Source organism: Hermetia illucens, chromosome 2 (assembly GCF_905115235.1).
Source record: "Hermetia illucens chromosome 2, iHerIll2.2.curated.20191125, whole genome shotgun sequence".
Classification (NCBI taxonomy): Eukaryota; Metazoa; Arthropoda; class Insecta; order Diptera; family Stratiomyidae; genus Hermetia; species Hermetia illucens.
In genome coordinates this window covers 110,490,664-110,500,774 of record NC_051850.1, presented here as the reverse complement: position 1 = coordinate 110,500,774, position 10,111 = coordinate 110,490,664, and the positions used below count along the sequence as shown (strand labels likewise).

The window sequence follows — 10,111 nt, the reverse complement described above, 5'->3', positions numbered from 1 at the left end:
GAGAGACCAAAGTGACTTTAATCGATTTGAAGTAGCCAACAGCGGTTCCGCCAGTGATAGTGTAGCTGGCTTGAAGCTGTTGGCAGCGATCTGTTCTGAACAGATTAAAATTTGGGAAGGATGGTTTGTAACGGTGGTTGAGTTTGGTTTCGCATAGGAGTACAACCTGTGGTTTGTGTTCCTTAAGGAATAACTTGAATTCATGTCGTCGCGCTCCACCAACAATTGAGTTGATGTTGAAATCAATAAATCAATCTAACGTCCATTATTGGAAGATAGGAAGTGGACCATCATCGAAAACATGTCACAAAGTTGTTGCATATTAGTATTGCTCGATGGGATCGCACGACACCGATTGGTGCGCGGAAGAAGGAGTATTGATGGGGCGTGGTGCTTATTTCGGGGTGCATGTGGGTCTTTTCACTTTACGTTTGAAGACGACCAGGATGAACGTCGAGTAATTTTTGTAATTTGTCGGTTGTTCATTGGAGTCAAGGTATAAAAGGCACCTTTTATATCATGCCCTACACGAAACTGTCATGATTCATTGAAAAAAATAAAAGTATGTTGATGTCTCTACCAAAAGTCAAATTTAGATTTAAGCCGAAAGCGCTCCATTAATGTTTAAAGATAGTTCTGGATGCTTTGTATGAGTGTAAATGATATTAAGTTGAGATGTGTGCAGTTAGCAAGCTGTAGAAATCAACGGAAATAGAATTGAAAGGATTGACCAAGAGGAACTTGGAAGGTTTAAAGGAACGCCTTGCTAATACGTTGATTTTGGTGTAACTGGAAAGAAGTTTGTGTTTATCAGCAATATTGCGCAATTTAATTATTGTGTATATGTACAATATAACATACTAATGATGGATAAAATTGTTTGCCAATAAAAATATTATTTAATTATATGTAAATAATGGAAAATCTCAGGCTAAAGAAGGGCTTTTTTCTTTATGTGGCATGTGGCATAACATTCACAAGTTATCGTAATCGTAACTAACTGGCGTGGGAATAGAATTGATTGCAGGAATTGAATTTATAAATTTTGATGCGATAAAGTTAACTCCCCTAACAGCACTGTCTGTGGAAAGCTTCTTCTAATTTGTGGGAAGAACACTTTTTCGTTAATGTTATTTCTTTATTGTCATATTCAAGTATTATATCCAAGTTTACATTTCTTTATTGTCTCCACGTAAATATTCTGTAAGCAACCGAAATAATTGCGAGTATTTGGTCATTTGCATAGAGATAAGATTGTCTGGGTGCTGATATTGCAGGATATAAAAGGCGCATTTTGGGAGAAGTTTTATGGGTTTTTAATAATCGTCGAGTGATTCAGTAAAGCTGTGAAGATTGAATAAAGTGCAGCAATGATTTTGGTTTTGGTATTGCATCGGAATTTTCAGTTAGAATTGATACTAAATTAGTTAATTTTCCTTTTCTTCAAGGTTGTGTTTAGCTCCATCTTGGGGATAAGCTACTCTCAAGTAACGTGCGATAAACAAACGCTAGGAGTATTTTCGAATGTGATTTGTGTTTCAAAGACGCAATTTCAGTTTAGTGTAGACGATACGAGTAAGAACGTATTTTATTATTTTGCGTTAAACTAATTTGAAATGCAAAATGTTCCATGTCCTTTTTGGATAATTTGTGATGTTCATAAACTATGATATACTAGGAGGCAATTTCAGCATTGCACTCGCCTCGGATTATTACCCTGATTAGATCGCCAACGATAATCTATCCTGTCTTTGCTTCTAGTTCATTTCGAACGTTAGTTTTAGTCTGGCGCTCCTTGTACCGTGTGGAGGTCCCGAAAATGACTGCCAGTGTAGCTTTGAATCGATTGGCTGAATCCTTATCAACGCTTGCTTATCATGTCATATCATTGTGGCAGTAAAAATTGGGTCTTGTGAAAGTTCACAGCTAATAACTCTTCATTAATACCAACACACACACATAGCAAAAGCTTTCGTCGATGCAAGCCTCCATTTATCGTCATCAATGGCGTCATAACCCAAGTCAAGCCTTGGAGTGCAGAATACATAATAATAATAATCCTTAACGCAATAATCCGGATCAGAGATCAGAGTTCATTCAAGATATGTCGGTACACTAAGTACACTGTAGGGGGCAATGTGGTCAGCATCATTATTCATTCACAGCTGAGTCGACTGGTGTCCGCCATCCACTCACGATAACAAATCGCTCTGCCACCAGTGAGATTTGAACCTTGACCTTCCGCTAGGACAGACTAGTGCTCAAACCACTTGACCCATCCGGAATGCATAGACTCCAAAAATTCGCGGTTGTTGACCGGTTTGATAACATGAAGGCAACATCTTAACTTCGGCCTGCTCTAATAGAATATCGTGTCCTCAAAATTTTTTTCACGGATTTACTTGCGTCTCGGGCTTCACCCTTCAGCGTTCGTTTGTGGATTCTTGGGGGAGTTTATAGGCTCCACATGGCCTACTTAGAATCATCATCATCAACGGCACAATAACCGGTATCCGGTCAAGGCCTGCATTAATAAGGAACTCCAGACATCCCGGTTTTGCGCCGAGGTCCACCAATTCGATATCCCTAAAAGCTGTCTGGCGTCCTGACCTACGTCATGGTTTTCTTTTCTTCTTCTTCTTCTTCTTTTTCTACCATAGATATTGCCCTTATAGACTTTCCGGGTGGGATCATCCTCATTCATACGGATTAAGTGACCCGCCCACCGCAACCCATTGAACCGGATTTTATTCACAACCGGACGTAGGCTACGGAATCGTGCATCCTCATGTTAGGGGCCAGAAATTCTTCGGAGGATTCTTCTCTCGAACGTGGCCAAAAGTTCGGAAATTTTCTTGCTAAGAACCCAAGTCTCCGAGGAATACATGAGGAGTCACAAGATCATATTCTTGTACAGTAAGAGCTTTGACCCTATGGTGAGAGCTGAAATAGGCTCTGTTGGCTGACAACAACCGTGCACGAATTTCATCATCGTAGTTGTTATTGGTTGTAATTTTAGACCCTAGATAGGAGAAATTATCAACGGTCTCAAAGTTGTATTCTCCTATCCGTATTCCGCCCGTTTGTCCAGTGCGGTTCGATGTTGTTGATTGGTTGATTTTCGGTGCTGACGTTACCACCATATATTTTGTCTTGCCTTCATTGATGTGCAGCTCAAGATCTCGCGCCAATTGCCGCCTACTCGATCTGGATGAAGGCAGTTTGTATGTCTCGGGTGGTGCTGGTGGTTCTTGCCATGATGTCGATGTTGTCAGCATAGGCCAGTAGTTGGATGGACTTAAAGAGGATCGTACCTCTTGCATTTACTTCAGCATCACCTATCACTTCCTCGAGGGCCAGGTTAAAGAGGACACATGATAGGGCATTCCCTTGTCGGAGACCGTTGTTGATGTCGAATGGTCTTGAGACTGATCCTGCTGCTTTTATCTGGCCTCGCACATTGGTTAGGGTCAGTCTGGTCGGTCTTATCAATTTCGTCGTCGTACAGTTTTACCCTGGCTATGCTATCATAGGCGGCTTTAAAGTCGATGACAAGATGGTGTAATTGATGATTGATTTGGTATGGGCCAATGATGTTCTGGACGTATGGGGCTATCCGGCCGAGCAAGATAGTGGAGAATATCTTATAGATATTACTCAGCAACGTGATACCTCTATAATTGCTGCACTGTGTGATATCTCCCTTTTTATGTATGGGGCAGATAACGCCTCGTTGCCAACCTTCAGGCATTGATTCGCTGTCCCATAACTTGAGCATCAGTTGATGAACTACTTGTGTAATTGGTCGCCTCCATACTCAACCAATTCGGCTGTAATACCATCGGCTCCTGCGACTTATGATTTTTTAGCTGATGAATTGCATGGACTGTTTCTCCTATACTTGGTGGTGGCAGTATTTGTCCGTCATTTCAGTTAGCGAGACCTCCAACTCGCCGATGTTCTGGTTATTCAGTAGCTCGTCAAAGTACTCAACCCATCTCTCCAATACGCCCATTCTATCGAAAATCAGATTTCCATCTTTGTCTCGGCAGGATGAGCATCGAGGTATGTAAGGCTTCATCCTGCTGACTTGTTGGTGAAACTTCCGCCCCTGATGCGGTTGGTCCCTGTACTTTTCGAGTTTACAGACCTGTTTGTTCTCCCAGGCTTCCTTTTTCCGTCTGTGAAGTCACTTCTCCGCTCGACGGAGTTCGTGATAACTCTGTGCGTGCCCGCGTTCTTTGAGAATTCAACATTACTCGGTATGCGGCATTCTTCCGTTTCGTTGCTAGCTTACATTCATCCCCAAACCAGCCGTTCCGACTTTTTTTCGGGCTGGGGCCAAGTATGTTTGGGGCCGTATCCATGATAACGTTCTTCAGGTGATTGTGAAGATCAGTTGTTGATGCTTCATCTCCAGGTCCTCGGTTGACTGCGGTTATTGCGGCATCCATTTCCCTCTTATAGGTGTCGCGGAGGGTCGTGCTGTGGATGGCTTCAGTGTTGACTCTCACCTGATTGTCAGAGGGGATTCTAGGTGGTATTGTTATTCGAGCTCGGAGCACCATGCCAACGAGATAGTGATCCGAGTCTATATTGGCCCCCCTATATGTTCTGACATTCAACCAACTACTTCCAACAACCATTTCGTGAGACCGTGCTAATTGAATAATCCGCAGTTCGTTATCATTTGTTTTTTCGTGTAAGCTATGAGAGCCAACGTATCGCCTGAATACGGGCTCCTTCCCTACTTGGCTGTTAAAATCCCCAAGTATGATTTTAATATCATATCTGGGACAGGCTTCGAAGGTTCGTTTTACTGAATCGTAGAAGGTATCCTTCTCCGACTCTGCAGTCTCCTCTGTAGGGGCGTGAACGTTAATGAGGGTTAGAATAATATCATCAAAGATGTGGACGAAACTTTCAGATGGTTTTGTGATAATCCAAGTTTCATAGCTAAACAATAATATAGACTTTACAATAGTCTTGCATACGTGGAATTTCATAATCTGATGATAGTTCTGGATATGTGGAACTTCCAGTATACCTTTTTTAATTTCGAAATCGGGGAGGTTTCTGGAATATACGGACGCTCCTCTTCAAGGTGACCGATAATTTCGATTGCCTAACTAATGACAATGTGTTTTTTACCATACCGATACGATGTTGTTTCTGATATTTAATTCATGGTGCGCTCATTTGACTTGGTAGCCGGTTTCTGACAGATTTCTGATTGTAAGAATCCGATTTAGGTTAAGGAGTATCACAATTGTACAAACGTAATTGCCAATGTAGCGGAGAAGGATGCTTTCTAGAACGGCGCGATGGTTGAGATCTTACTACTGTGAAATTATTACTTACACAGCATTAAGTGTGATGATATGAATCGCAAGCACAGTCTCACTGTGCGGATGCCCTGTACTCTGCAGTTTAGAAGAAGCTTCCTAAAAGTTACATTGTAATCGTGATGGGTGATCTCTCTAAGGTAGGGGGCCATTCTGGAGTAACCAATAGCATAGAGGCAAAATCTCAGCGGAATTCGTTGTGGAAAGCGGATTCTAACAGATTTGCATCATGTCACTGATATTATTTCTTCTTGTTATTGGGTTATGGGCCTTGAGTGCATATGTCTGGATCTGAAAAAGGAGGCAAGTAGAGTTGGAGTGAAGGCAAATACCAACAAAACCAAAGTTTTCATTCTGGCGGGTCATTGCCTATTTGCATTAATGGGAAGAGTATTGAAGGCGGTGATAAATTTTTATATGTAGAAAGTGCAGTTTCTGGCGAAGTTGCCTTGTCTAAAATTTGGCAATGCAGTTATCCGAACATCCAGGTCCAGTTGATACTGTTCTCTGATAGTGTCCTTTCTGTGTTGCTATGTGAAATAGCACATGGAAAGCGATCCCCCTGCCACTTGAAGGCTCCAATCCACCGTGAGCACCTGTCTGTGCCATATCATCGTAGAACGCTGGTCCGATACTGAAAGCGGAAATGGCAGTGGAAAGTCACTGAGACTCATTAAGGAAATACGACAATGGATGGCTGACTAGTGGATTGTCCTGGAACTGCATTACAAACTTCTTGCAAAGGCATGTGGGCAGTTGAAGTACATTGGCATGAATTGATATAATATGTCCTGAGGAGTATTGGATAGTTCCACCATTTCATCGCACCTATAGTCCGAGGAAAACGGACATTTTGGAGAGGCTAGATGCAATTTTATCGGTGTGTGGTTAATCGTACCGCCTAGAACATACTCTTCGCATGTTGTTTTAAAAATGTTCATCTCATTCAGCTAATTTTAGGAGAGATGCGGAATATCATTCATCAATTTAATCATTGATTGAGTGGCTTAAATTTAAATGGAGTTTAAAGGGGGGCTCCCCATACATGCAAAAGGGGGATTCAAACATGTTTTGCACCGGATGTAGTCGTGTAGGGTATCGAATAAAAGGCCTCAATTAGTACTTTCCGCTACTGATATTAGTTTAATCATGAATTGCAAAGTGTACGAGTGAGGAGTCAACATGTATGCACTTAAAGTGAGACAGGACTCATGTTCGGAAACCGCCCAACCTAAAAATCCGAAAAAAATCAGGGTGGTGCACTTAGATGAAATCTAAGCCTCAAAATATGTCCCATTACAATGTCTGCTAAAATAAACTTACTAATAGCATATTAGCAACTTTTAGAAATTTACTGAAAAACCCCCATTAAATTTATTCTAGGACTTCCGCATTTTGTACCAGCATAGAGGACAATATTTCGTATATACGTGCTAAATTTCATGGAAATCTAGCCGTTAACGCCAAAGTTATAGCAGTTCAAACAAAGCCATGCAAATAAGATGCTAATGTCATAATTAACGGGAGTAATTGATATTCGCGTGAAATACTAAAGTCGCATTTATGAAGAATCCACTTATCTGCAGCCCTTTCTAAGGTTTTGTGTAAAACACTTATGTGAAATCTAACCTTCGAGAGATGTCCCATTCCGGTATCTGCTCAAATAAATTTAAATTTAATAGTATATTACTAACTTTTAGAAATTGACTAAAAAACGTTAGGTAGACTAACTTTTGCACCCACATAGACGACAGCCGTGCATACACATGCCAAGTTTTATGAAAATCCAACTATTAGTGTCAAAGTTATAGCAGTTCAAACTTTGTGTAAAACAAAACCTTAAAATCGGTTTACTGTCCATCTGTCTGTCCGGTACATGCATTTTTCTTGGAGATGGTTATAGCGATTGACACCAAATTTAGTAGAAAGGTGGAAACTGGGAACGCTCACGCATACAGTGAGCTATATCTTTTTGCGTCGAATTTAAGGGTGGTCCCGAAACATGCAAAGGGGGGGGGGGTATGAATTTTTCTTCATCAGATCTAGTCATGTGGGGTATCAAATTAAAGGTCTCGGTTATTACTTTCCAAAGCCAGTCCTAGTTTTCACATTTCTGAGAAAAGTGGGTAGCGTGGGGGCCGTTCTCAGAAACTACCAAACAGAAAAATCTGAAAACAAATCAGGAGTCTGCCACTATATGGTGCCTGGGCTCCGAAATACCTTCCATACCAATATGTGTTCGAATAAAGCTAATAGTAGTATATTATTATAATTTTTAGTAATTGGCTGCAAAACTGCCCTTACGTTCATCCTAGCACCACGAAATGACGCAATGACGTAGGCTGTAAGTTACCAAGTTTGGTGTAAATCGCACCATTACTAACAAAGTTATAATACGTCAAAATTGTTGCTTCTTTGCAAATTGAATTCTGAATGTCAATATCACCCGAAAATGGATACTCTCACATAATATATACATATATTACGTGCTATGTACTAAGAAATACACAAAACCTTTCATACTTGAAGAATCTAGCTTCCCGTTTTGCCGACTTGTTTATATTTGATATAGAGTAAATTCTTGGCATTTGCTAATAATATTAAACTCAGAGTGTGAAGCGTATGAGGTTGACTATCAATACAGAATTTTCCATCAAATGATTTATTTAAATCGCTTTCTAAAAAATAGAGGGCCGTGGAATTTTCAGCTTTGTGCCGTTCACAAGCAGGGTCGGCTCGTCGTGATCGGTTTCATCATTTTATTTTATCAAATGCCTGATCAGGATGTGATCCAGAGGCCTTTAATTCCCCATCCAGTGTAGCAAGCCACCGTTGTTTCGGCCGACCTTTTGGTCACTTACCATCGACTTCGATGTTCAGACGCCATATCGATCGTGGATATCCTCATCTCGGATGTGATCAAAACGTGTCACGCCACTAGTCCAACGCAACATCTTCGTCTGCATTACCGCAAGACGCCGTTCATTGCTTTTTATAGTCGACTAACACTCAGAACTATAGAGAGCGGTAGGCGGACGATACTGCATTAAATTTTAGATTTGAGACGTGCACTGATACCCCGATCACAATGAAGTGGAATGCCACTTCATCCAGGTTGCGTTAATGCATGAAGCAATTTCATTAGGCAATTCTCCAATGGATTCTTAAGGAACTGCCGGGGTGGACTCATGGCTAAATTTAAGATGGGTGTTGCCTTTTGTTGATGGTTACATACTTTTTAGGATTTCTAAACATTCACATCTAATTTAAATGTAATCGCATACTAAAACCTTTTATTTCCTATAATTAGCACCTTTGGACTGTCCATCAGGACAAGTTTGTGCTGACGTGGCTGAAATATGCACCAGCACGGGACCGGCCCTATGTTTGAACACAATTGCGGGGGAGGATGGCTCCTGCAATGAATGTCTTAATAACAAAGCGAATAGAGTTTGCGTCAGTGAGACACAATATTCTATCTGTAATGGAGGTGAAGTACTGACGAATCTAACATATACTTGCCCTCCACCGCAGCCTTATTGCAAAGCAACAGTTGACGGAACAACCGGTTCAGTTACAGGAATTTGTGTTGACACGGATGAGGTAAGTGAACTAAGTTCGTTATTTATTGTTACATCTGATCCTCCCCTGGCCTCATATTCACTTTGACAGGATCTCGACTGCACTGGAATAACGAGTCCAGCCGGTGGAAGTGGTAGTGGGAACGGAAGTGGTGATGGAAGTGGTAGTGGAAGTGGTGACGGAAGTGGTAGTGGAAGTGGTGATGGTAGTGGCAGTGGAAGTGGTGATGGAAGTGGAGGGGGAGAGCAACCAGTGTGCACTGCCGATGGATTATTCCCAAATACTACTGATACAACTTGTACAACGTAAGTCATAGACTAGTTTCGGTAAATTATCTAGCTTAGCTTTTTGGTCACATACAGCACATACCATGTCCGAGGAAGTTTGGCATCAGCTTCTCGCGTTCGAATCTCTGTTGCTTCATTGAAGTTTGCATTTGCTTTTGTTCTTATCCGACTAGGATTATCACTTGCTCAGCATCAAGTGTAATGATAATGATATTGAAGAATTTTCTAATGAAAAATTTCAAACAAAGAACAATAAGATAGAAAAGCTGTTTGGGTGCCTTATGCTCTATTGGTTTATCGGAATTTTTAACTTTTACTTTATATCATTTCGCTAATCGAAATGCCAGGCTGGAAAGCTAGCTATCTCTTTTTATTTATATCTAATAATATTTTACTATATTTTTTCCAGATATTATAAATGTACCAAAGCTGAATCTGGAGCATATAGTATTCTTCAGTTGCAATGCCTGAACGCAGGATACGCTTTCAATCCTAACTCAAAGCGATGTGAGCCAGGCTACACTTGTACAAATACAGCATAATAATGCAGTTATATAGTTTAGGATCGAAAACTAGATCAATATCGACGACAAAAAACGAGGCTTTTCTAAGAAAATAAACTTTCTTGAATGTCATTATCTTGAGCCTAATTATTTAATTAATTGTCAATAAAAACTTGGGCCTAACTTCCAGTACGGCTGAAATGTCTGAAGAACGAGACTAGTGGCTGAAACCAACACGAATCAAAGTCCTTATTTCAATAGCTGCTGAAAAATGAAAAGAATAAGGTCATGCCGCAAATATGAGCGGATCAGAGTTTTTACTTCAAGAGCTGCTGATTATCTTAGTAGGTAATATGGTATCATTGTGTGATATTACAATGTAATATCATCAAAA

The 10,111-nt window shown here is 40.7% G+C and overlaps 1 protein-coding gene across 1 annotated transcript; it reads left to right on the top strand.

Annotated features, from left to right (window-relative positions):
- Nucleotides 1–1,308: 1,308 nt before the first annotated feature.
- On the top strand, nucleotides 1,309–9,814 carry LOC119649060 (chondroitin proteoglycan-2-like). Its single transcript, XM_038051044.1, has 5 exons — nucleotides 1,309–1,385; nucleotides 1,449–1,575; nucleotides 8,656–8,948; nucleotides 9,018–9,232; nucleotides 9,624–9,814. The coding sequence occupies exons 1-5, from the start codon at nucleotides 1,371–1,373 to the stop codon at nucleotides 9,754–9,756; spliced, it is 783 nt and encodes a 260-aa protein (XP_037906972.1). The 5' UTR covers nucleotides 1,309–1,370; the 3' UTR covers nucleotides 9,757–9,814.
- Nucleotides 9,815–10,111: the final 297 nt, after the last annotated feature.

Bases quoted from the DNA above. Each gene is read 5' to 3' on its own strand.
- LOC119649060 (XM_038051044.1), top strand. The intron at 1,576-8,655 runs GTAAGAACGTAT...TCCTATAATTAG, and splicing joins GTTTAGTGTAGACGATACGA to CACCTTTGGACTGTCCATCA. The intron at 9,233-9,623 runs GTAAGTCATAGA...TATTTTTTCCAG, and splicing joins ACTGATACAACTTGTACAAC to ATATTATAAATGTACCAAAG.